The sequence below is a fragment of the Typopeltis vanoorti genome, chromosome 3 (assembly GCF_054136105.1).
Source record: "Typopeltis vanoorti isolate ZY-2024b chromosome 3, IOZ_Tvanoo_1.0, whole genome shotgun sequence".
In the NCBI taxonomy this organism is placed as follows: Eukaryota; Metazoa; Arthropoda; class Arachnida; order Uropygi; family Thelyphonidae; genus Typopeltis; species Typopeltis vanoorti.
This window is the reverse complement of record NC_143551.1, coordinates 19,392,371-19,412,183: the sequence shown is the minus strand read 5'-3', so window position 1 is coordinate 19,412,183 and position 19,813 is coordinate 19,392,371. Positions and strand designations below refer to the sequence as shown.

The following is a 19,813-nucleotide window of genomic DNA, read 5'->3' as shown; positions in this document are numbered from 1 at the left end:
CGGTACGCTCGGTAAACATTTTTGCCAAAGCTCCAGTTGCCGATTTTCCCTGTGTATCGCTCCGCATAACCATGCGATCTCACTCATTGCCTCAGTCTCATCATTTTTATTTTCTGTTAATTCATTCATTCGTTCTGTATGTTTACCTTCATTCTCACTCTCACAGCTATCTGGTACTACCTCGCAAATATCACTATTCATACCTCGCATACCACTGTTTTCTACATTCTCACTTTCAACAACGATATCACTCTCATGACCTGAAACACCCTTTAAATCCTCACATTCCTTACACTTTCTGCACACATTCCTCCACTATCATTGTTTAACCAGACTCCAACCACTCCCCTCAATGCATACATTTTGCAAACAGTACACTGAATCAAATCCTTTAAATTAAATGACAGCTTTTATTAGGATAGCTTTTGTGTGTGTGTGTGTGTAATAGTTAGTGTGAGTCTCCGGACTCTATGGAAATACCGTATAATAATAATCATTACTGAGATTATTTTGGTTGCTATATGTGACCTTAGCATGCAGTCATGAAAATTTACAACACCACATTTAATATTAAAAAAAAACTGTCATGAATACATAATTGAATTATTGATATTCTCTAGCCACAGCTGTTCTTCTGTTCCTGAGACATGAGACCTTCTCCCCTCCCCTTCAAGTCTCAGGAATTCCCAGGACTATACAATTTCACTCATGAAAATTATGTTCTAAATATATTTATTATATTTCAACACTTTTCATTGCCATTTTTTTTACATTTTATTGCCATTCATCATGATCCTCATCATGCTTTTCAAGGATTTAAACCTGGAGTGGCCTGTTCCAGCCTTAGAAGTTAGTGTTGAATCTCTTTAGAGGACATTCTGGTTTTCTTTTTCCTAATGGTTTGTGATTCAGTAAAAATATACTCTATTCGATCACAAAAGAAATGAAGAAATTATGAAAGAATTAAACCAGGAATCAGTAATAGAAAAAATTAAAAAATATAAACTTAAATGGATGGAACACATTAAAAGAATGAAAACATAAAGATTACCAAAACAAGCCGTAAATTGCCATTCACCTTTATTATTATTAATAATAATAATAAAGGAAGACCCAAACTATCCACACACATAGTCACGTCACCTGTTTTTCATCTCGATTCTGCCCCTCCATATACACTTTTTTGATATCTCTCCAGCAGCCATCCTCTTATATATCTTTTATATATATTTATCTGATCTACCCACGAAAAGCCACAAGACCTATAGCACACTAGTGCCATGAGTGGGGAAGAGGAATAGAAGAGAGGAGGAGTCTGTTCACATTTTGCTTGAACAGCTGAGGATTGTAATCTTTGGGGAAGGCAGAGTAGGGGAGACTGTTCCAAAGGACAGAAGTAGATGGAATAAAAGAGGAGGCACTGAAGTTGGTTTGGTGAGTTTTAAGGTGGACTGTGAAAGGGTGTTGGTTAGCAGTGGCTCTTGTTTTAATGATTTTTGGAGGAGAGTGGGGAATAAGAGTAGCCAATTCAGCAGAGCACTGTCCATGAAAGTACCTCTAGAAGTTGCACAATGCAGAAACCTAACATCTGTGAGAGAGAGAGAGATCATTAATTAGCCAGATTGCCCACTTCTGGATTTTTTTCAAGATAGTCGAGCAATCTTGAAAAAATTTTGGTGCGCCACTCCAAATATGGGAACGATATTCCATGGCTGAGTGGATTTGGGTTTTGAATAGGGTTAGCAGCTGTGAAGGTGTGAAGTAGTGTCTTGTGCTAAAAAGTACTCCAAGTGCTTTGGCAGCTGCAGAAGCTGTAGTTGAAATATGCTTGTGCCAGGAAAGATTGGAGGTACAAGTCAGTCCAAAAAGAGAAATCCAATCATGTTTAGATATCTAAGTATTATTGAAGGTAAGGAATGCGAGCTCTTTCTTGAGAGATATCAGACAGAACTGGGTTTTGGTGGCACTGAAATTTACAAGGTTTTCCTTGCTCCACTGAGTTATAGCTAGGATATCTGAATTCAGGTCTCTGATCGTGGTAGATCTTGAGGATTCTAATACTTGAACACTAACAGGTTTGAAATTAAATTCTGTTTTGATTATTTTGGTAGTACTACTGGTAGAGATCTTTTGTTTTCATTTTAACTTATGAACCACATGATAACAGGAGCAATTCTGTGAACATACTAACTCTGTGTGGCAAAATATAATCAAAATGTCTCTGACATGTGACTGTTTTTATTGATTTATAGCTATGTTGTAATTATATTTAATGCATTCATTAAATAGTTTCACTAATTCATAACAATTTTAATCATCTATAATCTATTTTGATACAATACTCATTTTACTAAAATTCATCATCATCATCAAATTCCTGCCATGTACCCTCAAGGGGCGTACAGGATATGATGGTACTACATGTAAAGCTGTATAACTGAGAGGAGACCTCCACATAGCCTTTAAAGGAATGCGGAGAACCGACCAGGGCTTCTGACCTAATGTCCAATCCTCACCTTCTCGTGGTGCACCCTGTTGGGTATCTACTTGGATACTGAACGGACGAGGATGGGCTGGCAATTTGGGATTTAGCCGACCAAATTGTATTCTTATTGGTTAAACCAAAGTATAGAATGATGGTACAACATGACAAATTTACTAAAATTAAAAATTATAATAAATTTGACACTTTTCTGTTTTAGATTTGTAAATTTAAATTTTGTGAAAGGTCATGGGCTGTTTTTCCCAGGACAGTGCAACATGAAAAATTCAAAAATTTCCTGGGACAGAATCTCTAATATTTACATTTTATTTTATTTGTTTATATTTCTTTCTTCCACTTTTTTTACCCCTAAAATTCAACATATTATGATCAGTATTTACTTTATGACAGAAATTGTATATATTCTACCACAATTTGCCTGACAATAACAGTTCCCTAAATCTCCACCCCTTCCCCCCTTCTCAGTGGGATTACACAACATATGATGTTACTGTTATTTCCATATAACTCTACATTCCAAAACCATTTATAGCAGTACAGGTAGTATGTATATCTTTACCGTAATCCTTTAACTAAAACTTAATTACACAATTTTGTGCATATTTAATTATGGAACTCAAGAAATAATAAACAGCAGGGATGTATCTTTGGACATATTCTCACAATATTTTCATTTAAAAGCTTTTGATTTAATTTTTAGGTTGATATTTTCCAAATGTCTGTAATAGAGCTTGTTAATCGTCCTGGAAAGCCTCTGTACCACTTAGAACATTTTATTGAGGGAAATTATATGAAGTACAATTCAAACTCTGGCTTTATTAGTTGTGAAAACGTTCGTCTAACACCTCAGGTAAGCTACTTATCCTTATTTTCATTTTATAATTTACATTTTACTCATAGAAGAAGAAATAGTTCATTTAAACTAAAAATTTATCAGTATTTCAGCCAACTTCCTTGGCTAACCATTCATACAAAATTAAAAGATGCAAAATAATGATGTGTAATGCAGAAGAAAAGCATGATTAGAATGACTATTAGAGTTCAGTTGAAATAAGAATAATTATTTATGTATAAAAAAAGTAATAATTGTGTGGATTGTTTAACAAGAATACCACCTAGAACTGGAAAAATTTCAGTCTGCTTCTAATTTAGGTTTGGTTTGTATAATAGACTTTCACAATTTTCTTTGTACAGTCCTTATAATACAAAATGTCTCATATGAATAATTCTAATTTTATTCCAGTGATCTTTTTTTTTTTTTTTTCATCAACCATAGACATGAGAAGTCTCAAAACCTATAACATAAAAGTGGTGTGTGTGGACAGGTGTTTAAGGAAGAACCTCTTTCTTGAACAGCTGTCAAGAAGCATATCTTGACAGCTGTTCAAGATATGCTTCCTTGTTTGGGAAAATCAGTAGTGCAAAGAAGCAATTTCAAAGAACAAAGATAGAGTGGGGAAAAGAGGAGGAGGAGAAGTTGGGTCAACAAGTTTGAAGCTAAATTGTTTATGAATGTTGACCAGCAGCTGCTAATGTTTTTACATTATTCAAAGACTGGAAAGAATTTCTTGCTGGTTTAAATTTGTCTGAGTTTTGATATCTTATACAGGGTGGCCCATAAATCACTGAGGGGTTTAAACATTTAATAACTTTTTTATTTATTAATTATTTTTGAATGAAAGCTTAGGAAAGACCAAAAAATTCAATAAAAGGAAAAAACTGAAGATCTGGGATGATACAATCAAAGAAATAATCAAAAAGAAAAAGAAGCCTATCACAAATGGTTAAGCAGTAAAAGATTAGAAGATGAAATAGAATATAAAAGAATAAGAGCCATATCTAAAAGAGAAGTCAGAAAAAGACATAGAGAATCATGGAACAAATTTTTTTCTAATTTAGAACATGATTTATATAAAATAAGACCCAATGTATATAAGATTTTGAAACACTTAAATGCAGATACCAAAGAAAACTTAAAATTAAACACTGAATTGAAATTAGAAGAATTTCTTAATTACTACACAGAATTGTGAACAGACAAATATTTTAAAAAAGACAACTGGCAAACAATTAATGAAATAAAAAGGAAATAACTAAAGAAGAATTAGAAATCAGCCTGAAAGAAACAAGAAACGGAAAATCACCTGAAGAAAATAAGCTAGGTTCAGAACTAAATAAATACACAGGAACAAGATTCAAAGAAAGACTTATTTTTAAATAAAATTTATTTAACTGGTATCCCCCCCCCCAATAGAATGGAAAAAAGAAATTGTGATTCCTATCTTTAAAAAAGGTAATAGAGATGACCCTAAAAACTATAGAGGTATCAGTATACTAAATTCCTGTTACAAAATATATGGCAGAATCTTAAATAGCAAACTGATGAAATATTCCGAAAACTTTATTTTAGAAGTACAGAATGGATTTCTAAAAGGACGATCATGTATAGACCCAGCCTTTTGCTTAAAATTAATAATAGAGAAAAGAAGAGAATACAATTTAGAAACATATTGCATTTATTGACTTTGAAAAAGCATTTGACCAAGTTAAAAGAAATATATTATTTAACATATCAAAAGAAAGACAAATACCCAATAATATCCTAAAAGCTATCACAAGTATATATGAAAATAATCAAATACAAATAAGATTAAATCACGAGCTATCATATACGAGAGAGATAAACCAAGGGGTCTGACAGGGATGTCCCCTCTCAGCAACTCTTTTTAATATCTACTTAAATGAAATAATGATAAAATGGAATAAAAATTTACATCAAGGAATTAAACTTTCTCCTACAGTGAACTTAAACACTCTCCTTTTTTGCTGACAACCAAATAATAATTACAAATTCTGAAGATAACTTACAGAAAGCTATTTTAGAGCTAAATGAGATAGCCAAAGATTATGGTATGATAATATCAACAGAAAAATCAAAAACTATGGCCTTTAAAGGACAAGAACCAGCAAGAACTAAAATAGTAATAGATAACAAGATCTTAGAACAGGTGAATTAATTTAATTACCTAGGATGTATGACCACATATGAAAATGAAAAAGATATAAACGTAAAAATTGCAAAATATTTAAAAATAATAGTGTGAGTAACTCTATATTTAAACCAAACCTAGTTCAAAAACAAACTAGACTAAAAGTATACAATACATTAGCCCTACCAGTTTTAATGTATGGAAGCAAAATTTGGACAATAAAACAAAAAGACAAACAAAGATTAATAACAGCAGAAATGAAGTTTATGAGAAAAACTGCAAAGTATACCCTATTTGATCACAAAAGAAATGAAGAAATTATGAAAGAATTAAACCAAGAACCAGTAATAGAAAAAATTAAAAAATATATACATAAATGGATGGAACACGTTCAAAGAATGAAAACAGAAAGATTACCAAAACAATCCTTAAAGTACATGCCATTAGGATAAAGAAAACCAGGACGCCCTCTTAAACGATTCAGTGATGACTTCTAAGGCCGGAACTGGCCATGCTAGGCCTAAATCCTTGATATGCATGATGACAATGATTAATTATTTTTATTTTATTATTATTTTTTTTGTTATAACAAAATACAGAACCTGGAGAATTTTTTATTAGTTATGAAAAACCACATCGAGTAAATGCCTTCCATTTCAGCTTCACAAAGAATACTTTTCTACAGTATGTTCCATGAGAACTGTTAATGTTTCTGGCAGCATAGCCCTAACTTCTGCATAACTGTTTTCCTTCAGCTATTGGATTGTCTTGAGCTTGTTCGCATACACCTTTTCCTTCAGGTAATCCATAGGAAGAAGTCAGGAGCCATCAGATTTGGAAAATGCTGAAATCAAATGCCAATTTTCAAAATAAAATTGCTTGATTTTGGTTCGTTGTTTGGTTTTGAACTTTTCCATTATTAATTTCCCAAATGTTTCTTAGAATACCTGAAAAAAAATATAATGAAAAAATTAATAATCAAAAAAGTTATTTTTTACATTTTAAACCCCTTTGTGACTTATGGGCCACCCTATATAATTTTGACGCTCTTCCAAGAAGAAATTGCTAACTATCCTATTTCACTATAGTATGATAGACAACATGAACATTGCACTAGGTCAATATGAGATAATGGAACAAGTTTATCTTTAAGAGAACGTAGGATGGAAACTGACCCGCCAATTGGATGGATTGTGACCTGTAGATTTAAAGACTAGTGGAGCTTGGCTAATTTTTCTAATAAACTTAATTTTGTAATATTATAGACATTAGAAAGAAAAATGTGTTGACATTTTAAAAAGAACACCTGAAGAACAAAACTTAATTTAAACATCTGAAATGAAAAAATGCTAGATAGGGAATATGAAAATTTCTAAAGCAAGGCAAAAACTATGATCATGGCTTAGAAAGCAAGAACATATAATTAATCCAGCTTTAAATATTTTGGATCAGTTTTTTGTTGAAAAAGTACAAAATCTCAGAAGAGAAGAATTGTGTGACAAAAAGATTGATTATCAAGCATTCTAAAAGGAACTAAGAAAATAAAATCGTCAATTTATGTTTGTGTATTAACCATATGAATCATGTCTTTAACAACCAAACATCCTGCAACTTCAACCCACTGAAATAAGATTTAGAAAGGTAATAGCAAATCCGTTAACTTTAGGAATATGCCAGATAAGAAACCAGACAACACGCTGGCATTTCCATATAGTCTAAGGAGTCATTGTGGGAGGCCCACACTAACATTCTCTATGCACAACCTGTTGTACCTTTCCTTGAGCACACTCTACCAACTAAGCACTCAGAAGATTCTGAAAACCCATTCCATTCATTTTTCACTCTCTAAGTTAAAAATCTAGTCCTGATGCCTTTGCTAACTCCACTCATTTTAATTTTCTGGGGTGACTCCTTGTACCGAAATATTTTCTCTGCATCAAATTGTATTGTTTTATGTTTCTTGTTCCTTTTTATGTTTCTGTCATGCTCTATCTTTCCTGTCTCTTCAGCTATTTCTGCAACCCACAAGGGTAAATTATGAAAGAAACTGGCATTAAACCTGATATTAGAATCAGAGTTATCTAGCCTAGCATTTTGCTTTATGCAGATAATGTACTCCTAAACCAGTGTCTCCAAGTAGCCAGGATTCTCTCTGACTAAATTGAATAATAGCTGCAGCAAACCTTGGTGAAAATCAGCAATAAAAAGACCAATACTATGAAAACAGGCAGGAATGTAGAAAACTTCAACAGCATTCTCAATATGGAATCTATAGAACAAGTAAACTATTTCAACTATTTAGGAACAGATTTTGGTGAAAGTGGTAAATTAAATATGGTGGGAGCCATTTGAATAAATCTATATGGAATAAGGGAAATTAGCCAATCTGAAATCATATCTGAAAATTAAATATATCAGTTTTCAGATATGAGTCTTGGGATACAGGTTCTGAGGAATATTAGGAGAGTGAACAGCTGATATCAATGACCAAATTATATTACAAATGTGAATATATTAGGAAAGAACTTGATAATGTTAGCATTCAGGAATGTGTGAGCAGAGTTAATCTAGGGTAGTATGGTCACATCAATAGAATGGGAGAGGAAAATTAGCAAAACAAATGTTTGATGTCAAGATGTCAGGAAAACATGTTCAGTGGAAGACAGTGGATCTAGGTGGATTGATTCAGTCAAATGTGCCCAAGAAGACCAAAATATTAGATACGATAGTAATGGAATACTGACAAGTAATAGACTCATTCAGACAAAAATTGTTCATAGTAAATTAGTAATAATGTAAATTTAATCATGTAGTTACTGTCATAGTATCCTGTACACCTTTTGAGGGTACATATCAGGAAATTGATGTCTATGGTCATATGAAAGAAGGTATTCAAGCCCAAAAGTGTTAGATTTGATCATAGTATCAAAAAGAGATCTCAGTTGAGGATGTTATTTCTCAGTTGGTGATAGTGATCATGCTATATTGACCTATGAAGTAGATAAGTACAGTCATCCCTCGACTTACTTCCTTTTGAAGATACGTCCGTGAAGGGAATAAATAAAATTTTTGGCTATACTTTTGAGCAAGACGCAAGCGAGCATAAGGTAAAGCATGCACAGTGGTAACAGCACTTTCAGCGGCAACCTCTCTCGGCAGTCAGCACGTGTCTTCAGCAGTTAAATATTCTTCACTAGGCTTTTTGATTGGGTTTGTAGGGGCTATGTTGCACAAAACATTGCGAAATATTTAACGATAAATCACAGAAAAAGAGGCGAGCAATTGATCTTGAAATGAAGTTGCAAGTTATAAAGCAACATGAAGCTGGTAAGCCCATCAATCTGATCACACATTACTTCGAATGGTCTCATTCTACACTGACGACCATTTTGAAAAATAAGGATAAAATCATAGAGTCTGTGAAAGGATCTTCTTCCATTAAATCGATGATAGTGGTGAAGCAATGACAAGGTCCTATCAGTGATACGGAAAATCTACTTGCATCATGGATAGAGGACCTGAACTAAAAGCGCATACCCCCTTAGCACTGTGACCATAACTGCTAAGGCACTAAGTCTCTTCAACATGTTGAAGGAGAAAACAGAACCCGATTATGACTATGAATTCAACGCTTCTTCCGGCTGGTTCATTAGATTCAAGCAGCGTTTTTTGCTACATAATGTGAAATTGTATGGGAATCTGCAAGTGCTGGGAAGGCTGCCAAGGAATTTGTGGAAAAATTGAATAAAATTATTTGCCACAGCAAATATTTAATATGGATGAGACCTCCTTGTTTTGGAAGAAAATGCCAGACCAGACTTTCATCCACAAAAATCAAAAATCTAATAATGGTTTCAAAGCTCTTGACAACTGTAATACGATTCTGTTAGGGAGTAATGTGGCTGGATATAAACTGCAACCATTTGTAATATGGCCAGTGAGAATCAACGAGCCTTCAAATACATTAGGAAGCATACTCTTCCAGTTCATTATTGGAACGAAAAGAAGTCGTGGATGACTCAAAAATTGTTTGAGTATGCCTTAATCATATGTTATGCGAGTGAAATGGAAAGCTATTGTGTGAAAGAAAATGTAGAATTTAAAATTTTATTAATTCTAGATTATGCTCTAGGTCATCCTTCTTATAGTGGTGATCTTGACCAAGTTCATGTTTCTCCCTCCAGATACTACAATTGATCAGAGAGTTCTTGCAGTGTTTAAGGCTTATTATCTACGGAGAATTCTCATATTAAGGCTTATACGTTGATTATACATGATTTACTAAATAACTGACAACGTATATAAGAATATAAATTAAATTACACTTTAATAAATATTTCCGATATTTCGGCAAAATTACTTACAAAAAAGGCACGTGCACATAGGCATTACAACACACTAACTAAGAATTAAGTGAGGAATCTATTGTTCTCCTAAAAGTCCTGATGGTGCCCTCTAGCAGGCTATGTAGGTGTTCTTTGCCATTGGGCTGAAGGTCTGCTGATGTAAGTCTCCCAAATTTGGGGCAGTCTCATGCAACCAAATTTGTTGAGGTTTGGAGAGTTTCTTAGGGCTGAGGCTGATTGCATGAATAGTCTTTTGAATTTAAACTTGCTACGGTGTATTATTGTAGCTTTCTTCCACCGTATTCTGTGGCGTGTATCCAGAGCATGGTCTGCAAGACCATGGTCTCAATATTTTTTGGATTCAATATTTTGAATCCAAAAAAGTTGGTTTCAATATTTTTTGTATTTTATTGGGGGGGGGGGTAGCCATTGGCTGAGAAAGTGTTGAGGATATGATTTAGTTCAGTGTTTAGGGCCTTGTTGTTTGAACAGATTAGTTTAGCCCTGTTGTATAGTGTCTTCACCACTCCATATTGTTGTCAGAGGTGGGGGGGGGGGGGAAATTGTTGGTGAATGTACCTGCCTGTATGGGTGGGTTTTCTATAAACTGAGAAAACCAAGGTTCCATCAGGCTGTCAGGTGACTAGTGTGTCTAGGAAGGGGAGGCTATAGTTTTCTTCTTTTTCCAGAGTGAACTTGATTCTGGGGTTGTTTAAGTGTGTTAAGAAGAAGAGGAGTGTATCAGAGCCATGTGGCCAAATATTATTATTATTATTATGTTTATTATTCACATCACGTATACAAATTATACATATTATACTATTCAACTTGTATAATTATGGCAATATTTCACAATTTAATTCAATGCACAGTGCAATGTTACAAAATAAAATTCAAGTATTACTATCATATTCTGTTGGTACTAACACTTATTATGGCTATTATTTTATGGTTAATAAAAAGGTTTCTCTTATATGCAGGTAGAATATAATATGTTTCGAATGGTTTCAAAGTTATGATAAGTAATTGGTTTAGAGTAATGTAAGTTAGTTAATTATTATTATTATTATTATTTCGGGCGACTCTAGGAGTCCTTAGACTCATCGAGGGAGGCCCCAAACATCATGTCCACACAACTATACGACATTCTCATAGTATCTGTCATACCTTGCCTTGAACTCGCTCACTGTCATAGCACCCACAACAGACTCTGGCAGCTTATTCCACTCATTTACCACTCTAAAAGTAAAGAACCCAGCTCAAACACCCCTGCTAACCACACTCTTGCCCAGCTTCCATAGGTGTCCCCTAGTTCTCCCACCACCAGTCCTGATCTCAAAAATATCTTCTGAATTAATCCTATAGAATCCCTTTAGCAATTTGAATGTCTCTATCATATCTCCCTTTTTCTGCCTATCAACTAGCTTCTGCAACCCACAAATCTTCAACCTGTTCTCATATGGTTCATTCCATAGACCTGCTATCATCTTTGTCACTCGCCTCTGGATCCTCTCCATCTCCTCCCCATCAGGAAGGAACCGAGGTGACCAAATCTGGGCATAGTAGTCGAGACGAGGTCTTATCAAGGCTCGGTACAGAGGTACAATAACTTGCTTGTCTCTGCTCGTCAAGGTATTTTTCAAGAACCAAGTGAGTTGATGAGCTGATTTAGCTACTTTTGCAATGTGTCCCCTAAACTTCATCTCCCTATCCACCAACACTCCCAAGTCCCTGGCCTCATCAATCTCTTGGAGTACAGTTCCACCAATGTGGTATACTGTTGCTAATCTTTTCACCCCAAAGTGCATAACCTTACATTTTGTCACATTAAATTGACATCCATTTTCCTTAGCCCAGAACGCCAATCTATCCAAGTCATCTTGCAAGATTTTGACATCTTCTGCACTCACTATTGCCCTACCCAACTTTGCATCATCAGCGAACAAATGAACTGTTCCACTTAGATCCTTCCCTATATCGTTAAGGAACATATTAAACAGCAGTTGTCCAAGAACAGAACCCTGCGGCACACCCTCGTCACAGGCCAACGCAAATATCATGAAAATATGTGTATAAATATGCAAATATAATGCAAATATGTGTAACCGAGGGCTATAGCCATACTGGTTACTAGAAAAGTAATTAGCTCAAAACAGACGCTGAGAGTCCAGGGACTGTAGCGAAGCCATATGGTTGGTTTTTGTGAGGCAGAGGCTAAGGCTTTTTCTTCAAAGATCTCCATAATGAAATTGGCTAAGGGTGGGGAGAGTGGTGAACCCATGGCTGTCCCCTATATTTGTTTGTAGAATTTTCCCTGCCAAACGAAATAGTCCTAGTTCATTGTGAACTGAAATAGGACTGACATATCGGGAGGAAATTTAGCTTGGATTAGCTCTAAAGTTTCTTTGAGTGGAACATTTGTGAATAAGGAGAAGACATCAAAGCTGACCATTGTGTCAGTATGTTGGAGTGTAAGGTTTTCTATGCTGGCTTTGAAGTGGGCCGAGTTTTTTATGTGTGATGGTGTGTTGCCAGTATAGTGTATGTGAGCGCTTTGGCCAAATGTTTAGCTAATTTGTATGTGGGGAAATCAATGCCATCCACTATGGGACGTTGTGTAAAATTCAAGAAGAGCTTTCGTGCACTCAATCACGAGCTTTGGTCAATTTTACATGACGTCTCGTGTACCGCAGCAGACAAAGCATTTGAGAAAATATGGAGTCGACGTCAAAAAATTTGAGAAATTAAAAAAGAACTTTTCCGTCAGTCCAAAACTTCCAGCCAACACTGTAATCAACCTTTCTTCAGTCACCCTGAAGCATTTAACTCGCTTTCACGTGACCACATGCCATTGCTCCCAAAAAAAAAACCTAGTGAGGATATTATGATCCAGATCGAACGCAGAATCTGCCACCTTCCGAATCAAATCACCAACAGTGTAAGACTGGATCTAACTTGTGTCCTCTCCAAAGGAAGACCACGAAAAGGTGGTCATCCTTTGGAGAGGACGTGAAGGGTACACATACCATTCACATGCTGGCACTTCTTGGACCTCCGACATTGAAACTGGATGTGTTTGTGCCTCTGTTACCTTGCAGTTGGTCTGTATGACCCTGAAATGTCAATCCTGGTCATCAGTGGCGTGTGGTCAGCCACAACTTGTTCGCTGAATGCTTGGTACATCTGTTAATGGTATATTCACTGTAGACCCTTGATATGGTCGCCCTCGAGAACCTTGGGGGTTCTTACCACTTGGCGACACCAATCTGTCTGCACCAATAATACATCCATGATCAAAGTCACTAAGCTGCTTGCCACATTTACCCATGTTCATTGATTATAATATGCTGTTGGGAAGTCATGATGTCTGCCTGTTTACCGTCTGTGTTCGGTTTGGGTATGTTTTACTCTGTGCAGGGGATGCTGGTGCCAACTTCCCATTGCCCCCGTCTCTAATGTTTTATCCATTGAGTGTATAGCACTTACAGAATAATTTAAATAGGCTGTAAGTGTGAACAAAGGATACTGGCTGTCAATTCATTGTTAGAAAGTGTAAAGTTATGCACTTTGGCATGATGAGATATCCACTTGCATATTATATTGGTGAGATTATGCTTGGAGAAACTAATGAAGCTAGGCATCTTGGAGTTATGGCAAATAGGAATTTGTTTTTGCAAATTTGTTTTATTGTATTTGCAAATTTTGTTACATAACAAAATTTGCAAATACAATACAAGGAATGTATTGTATATGCAAATTTTGTTATGTAACCTTTGAATTTTAAATTCCTATCTGCCATAACTCCAAGATGCCTAGCTTCATTAGTTTTCATTTGTTTCCATAAATTAAGAAACAGAGGAAAAAATCAATTGAATTGCATAAAACTGCTTGATGAATTTTTATGCAATTCAGTGAAAAGCAGTATGATATGAGATGTAAAAGAAACACCCACAAAAATTTTAAATACTTTAATTCAGTAACAAATGGATTCATGAAGATGGTTGTCAAAATGAGATTGATAATAACAATAAGGAATGAGGTCACCTCACATCAATACAGCATTCATAATGATGGTTCATACAGTTTATAATGATATCCAGGAACTCAGTTGGTAATATCAACCATTGTTCCTGCAAAACTCTCCTAAGTCCCTTGATATTTTGGAGTGAGGAGATTCAGAGCAGCAAAACATCTACCTAGAGAGCATCCCAGATATCCTCAATAGGATTATGATCAGAATACCTGGCTGGTATAAGTTGCAGCATTCATACTTCTGCTAGGCAACACATTCAGGTTGGTACATCCACCCAACAAGATGACTCCCCAAACCACACACTATCTCCACATAAGTGTCCCTTTCATTGGAGAGATTGGTAATGTGTCCATTGTTTTCTCCATATCTGAGAATTTTTGGTATCGCTTTGTAGAGCAAATCAAGACACATATGTAAACGATATCAATCTTTATTGGTCTTAGGTTCAGCAGATGTCGATCCTGGCCCACTTCAAACAATTTCTTCTGTGATGTGGGGATAGTGGCACGCAGACTACTGTTTGATAGCAGTAGTGATCACCATTTAGTCTTGATCAGGATAAAATTAAATTTCTTATTGAGAAGCAGATACAGTGGTATCTGCTTCTCAAAGAAATAGAGAAGCCGATACCAATGTTTCTGTAGCTGATGTGAGGTCAGTCGTAGCTGATCCAGGCTAACACTTTAGTTTTCATTGACAGATATTGGAGTTGTTTTCGCCAGGGAACCAGGGCAAACAGCAAAAAGCCAGCTTGTGGAACAAATCCTGAAATACACCCCAATATTCAACATAACCAAAGTTCAAGATTAGTACTATCAACATAAGACGCCTGAATGGCAAAGAAATGGAGCTAGCTGAGGAATTAGATAAGTACCAGATCGATATAATAGGCATCACTGAAACAAAAAAAGACAAAAACTGGTGAGATCTTTCTGAGCAATAAATACAAACTATTATATTCAGGCAATGACAATCAAGGAAAAGAAGGCGTAGCTATAGTATTCAACACTAAATATGAGACTAATCTTCTTGAATGGAAGGCAATATCAAGTAGAGTGATGTGGGCAAATATCAGAATGGGGAACTGGTCAATGAGACTATGGTCCCATAGAAGATTCTACTAAGGTAGAAGTGGAGGAATCTTTTGAAGCTTAGAGAAAGCAACTGACACAATGAAAAAGGAAAAGTTGGTCCTTGTTGAGGATCTAAATAGCAGAGTAGGAAATGATTGTCAGACATACAAAAATATTTTGGGAAAATTTGGATAAAAGAGCATAGCTAATAATAATGGCAAATACCTGTTGGATTTCTGCTTAGGACATGGACTGGTTATTACTAACACCATGTTCCAACATAAAAATGTGCACAAATTCACATGGAGAGAAGTGGCAAGGAATAAGAAAAGTATCATTGACCTATGTTATTGTTGATAGTGATTTATCACTGGTGCAGGACACTGGAGTGTACAGAGGATTTGAAATTGGAAGTGATCACCATTTAGTCTTAAGCAGGATAAAATTGAATTTCATATTGAAAAGAAGAACGTGTGAGAAAGTTTTAAAGCGAATAAAAGTTGAGCAAATAAAAAGGTGCTTAAGGGTCAAAAGCTGTATTACTGAGAGGAGACCTCCACATAGCCTTTAAAGGAATGCGGAGAACCGAGCAGGGCTTCTGACCTAATGTCCAATCCTCACCTTCTCGTGGTGCACCCTGTTAGGTAACCTGGATACTGAACAAATGAGGATGAACTAGTAATTTGAGATTTAGCCGACCAAATTGTATACTTATTGGCTTAAACCAAAATACAAAATGATGCTACAACATGACAGAATTTCATGCTGGCTGGGGTGTTGTCTGGTTAAACAAGGCCCCCATTGTTTTTGCCAGGGAACCAGGGCAAACAGCGAAAAGTCAGCTACTGGAACAAATCTTTAAACACATCCCAACTCAACATCACCAGAGTTAAAGATCGGTACTATCAACATAAGAAGCCTGAATGTCAAAGAAATGGAGTTAGCTGAGGAATTATATAACTACCAGATTGATATAATAGGGGTGACAGAAACAAAAAAGACAAAAACAGGTGATATCTTTTTGATCAATAAATACAAAATGTTATACTCAGGTAATGACAATCAAGGAACAGAAGGAGTAGCCATAGTATTCAACACTAAATACAAGGCTAATCTTGAATAGCAGGCAGTCTCAATTAGTGTGATGTGGGCAAATATGAGATAGGGGAACTGGACAATGAGACTTATTTGTGCCTATAGTCCCACAGAAGGTTCTACTAAGATAGAAGTGGAGGAATCTTTTGAGGCTTTAGAAAAAGCAACTGATGCAATGAAAGGGAAAAGTTGGACCTTCTTGGGGATCTAAATAGTAGAGTAGAAGTGATTGTCAGACATACGAAAATATTTTTTTGGAAAATTTGGAGAAAAGAGCAAAGCTAATAATAATGGCAAATATCTGTTGAATTTCTGCTCAGGACATGGACTAGTTATTACTAACACCATGTTCCAACATAAAAATGTGCACAAATTCACATGGAGAGTAGAAACAAGGAATAAGAAAATTCTCATTCACTATGTTATTGTCGATAGCGATGTTTTCTCCCTGGTGCAGGACACCACAGCGTACAGAAGATTTGAAATTGGAAGTGATCACTTTAGTCTTGAGCAGGATAAAATTGAATTTCATTTTGAAAAGAAGAACATGTAAGAAAGTTTTAAAGCAAATAGAAGTTGAGCAGCTCTCAGATGTGAACTGTAGACTAAAATACACAAACATGATTCAAGAAAAAATGAAAGAGTTTGAGAACAGCAATCAAACCTTGAAGATTCATTGGCAAGCCCTGAAGAAAACACTGATTGATTCAGCCAGATAGTCATGTGGTGAGGTTGTCTGTAAGGATAGAAAAATCAGAACTCCATGGTGGACACAGGAAGTTAAGGAGGCAGTGAAGGAAAAGAACAAAGCATATCAAAAGTTCCTGGCAAATAAGTCAGCTTGTGCTCTTAGAACAGTGGTCGTCAAAGGGGTCGATATGACACTGTTAGGGGTCGATTCGGGCTCAGGGGTCGATTGGGAGTCGACAGAAAAATGTAAGACATCATTGTATGGGTAATATTTAATTCGGTTAACTTGGATTACCTCCATGACAAAAGACATGGAGGTAATGACAATGCAATTAAGAGTGAATCGTGGGATCAGTACCTCCATCTTACAGGTCCATGAATAGGACCTGTAAGATGGAGTAAGGTCATGAAAATAGTTACTGAGGCCAATCAAGTAGGCAAAATGACGTATTTACCAATAAACGGATGTTGGTGGTTCTTGCCGGCCAGCGCAGTGGGAGCGAGATTGCAACACTTGTGTGGTTCTTATTTACCGATACTTACAAATATTCGATCCCAGTCTCATTTTTGCGCATCGACATACAAGTGAGCGTTAATGTTCTAAAATTCATCAACATACATATTATAATTCAATCGTTATTCATTCACAAACTAAACTTCTCTATGTTGAAGAGTTGAGCAGCGCTGGTAGTAATACCAGTGATATTACTAGTGATAGTAATAGTAGTAGTAATAGTAATATAATAATATATACTATATTTTACATACAATAAACTGTAACTATAAAATAAACAATCTAAAAACTCACATAAGCGTCTTTTTTTGCTTGTCCTATTATAATTACGTAATAGTAAATTATAGGGGGTCGATAAAAAGTCAAGAAACGCTTGAAGGGGTCGACGGGAAAATGACTTTGGCAACCCCTGTCTTAGAGAATACAGAGACAAATGTAAGAAAGCTAAACACTGCGTAAAACTAGCTAAACAAAAGTCATGGGAAGACTTTGATAAAACATAGAAAATAAATATCAAGAAGGTGGCAAGATATTCTGGAAGTTGTTGAAGAAGCTCAGAAACGGAGGAAAGAGTGTTGTAAAAGGAATTAGAGATCATAAAGGTAACATTAAAATTGGATAAAAAGATATCCTTGAAGTATGGAGTAATTCGAAAAATTGCTAAATTGCTAAAAAAAAGGCCTGGACCGAGGGACAAATTCCCGATGATTGGAGTAAGGCTCTCATAGTACCCATATATAAAAAGTGAAATAAAACTGATTGTGAAAATTACAGATGTATTTCCCTACTGTGTTCATGGTAAAATTTATGCAAGTATACTTGAGAAACGATCGAGAAGAATTGTTGAAGAACAAGCTGGATTCAAGCCAAATAGAGGCTGTCAGAATCGGATCTTCACTTTAAGACAAATAGTTGAGTAATTATGGGAATATAACAAAGATCTGTAATTAAGTTTTGTAGATCTGGAAAAGGCATATGACAAGGTGCCAAGAGAAAAGCTCTTCAAAATGCTACAGTTGTATGCTGTCAATGGGTTTTATACCAAGCAATACTTAATCTTTATTTGAGTTGTAAGTCAGCAGTTAGAATTGGAGGAAGTACAGGAAGATGGTTTAATGTTAAATCTGCTGTCAGACAAGGATGTACATAATTCCCTCTGTTATTTATTATCTATATGGATCACATTATGAAGGAAAGTAGTATTAAACCTGATATCAAAATTGGAGACGTTAATGTCAGCTCTTTGCTTTATGCAGATGATGTTATACTTCTAAATAAATCCAGTACAAGTGTGCAAGATTCCCTGACTAAATTGAATAACTGTTGTAATAGATATGGTATGAAGATCAGCAATAACAAGACAAAGACAATGAAAATAGGCAGAATCATTGAAAATGTCAACTGTATTGTTAATGGAGACCCTGTGGAACAAGTAAAACATTTCAGCTAATTAGGCACGATTTTTAGTTAAGATGGTAAATTAAATATGGAAATAGACAACAGAATCAACATAGCTGGAATGGTAGGAAGTCAGCTGAATTAATTTATATGAAATAAGAGAGAAATCAGTCAAGATACTAAATTAGCTGTATACAAGACAGTGTTCAAAACAATTTTAACTCATGGATCTGAGAGCTGGGTCAGAAGTAAAACACTTGACCAAAGACTAGAGACCGCAGTTATGAGAGTTCTTTGAAAGATTAGACGCGTGAACAATGGCAATATTGTAATAAAAATGAAGATATTATGCAAGAACTTGACATTGTTAGCATCCAGGAATGCGTTATCAGTGCTAATCTCAGGTAGTATGGTCACTTAATCAGAATGGGAGAGGAAAGATTAGCAAAACAAGAGTTCTCTGCCAGGTTGGCAAAAAAAAGAGTCCAGAAGACCAAGTTGTAGGTTGATTGATACAGTAAAAATTGCATTAGAAGACAGAAATATAAGATCTGATAATTTTAGGGTCTTCAATATTGTAAATAGGAAGTTAGTAATGAGGTAAGTTTTTCATGAAATACTATCATATCATGTACATCCCTAAAGGGTACATGTCAGGAGTTTGATGATGATTATGAGATAATTGGAGATATCAGTCACCCACAGCAGTTGTAGCGTATGGCCCCTCCTTCACTGTATCTCCTGGGATGCTGTTTGTGACTGCTGAAATTGGTTTCACAGTCTATGTACCATGGAATAACTTACATGTGTTGCACACAGATTATGAAATTGCACAATTCACAGAATGCTCAACATTTTTGCTCATTCCATGAACTGTATAACGCTCTTGTACAGTTTGTGGAATATGTAGAATTTTGCACAATTCTTGAAATGAGCATTATGTTTTCTTCTCATATGTCACCCAATTTATGGGTGACGTGTTACGTACAGATTATGAAATTGCACAGTTCATGGAATGCACAGTATTTTTGGTCATTCCATGAACTGTATAATGCGCTTGTACAGTTTGTGGAATCCTAGAATATCACTTTATTAAGTTAATTTTGATGAATCGTCACATATTATGTAAGCCTAGGGTCCTGCAACTCATGCCAATGAGAAACTAACCTTA

General features: G+C 35.5%; 1 protein-coding gene across 1 annotated transcript in view; it reads left to right on the top strand.

The window, feature by feature from the left end:
* LOC150107972 (eukaryotic elongation factor 2 kinase-like) overlaps positions 1 to 19,813 on the top strand; it is a 314,298-nt gene that overhangs the window by 191,640 nt on the left and 102,845 nt on the right. Inside the window, exon 6 of the mRNA XM_090415490.1 lies at positions 3,204 to 3,353. Within this exon, the coding sequence (XP_090271616.1) occupies positions 3,204 to 3,353 (150 nt within the window). The remainder of the gene's footprint in view (positions 1 to 3,203; positions 3,354 to 19,813) is intronic.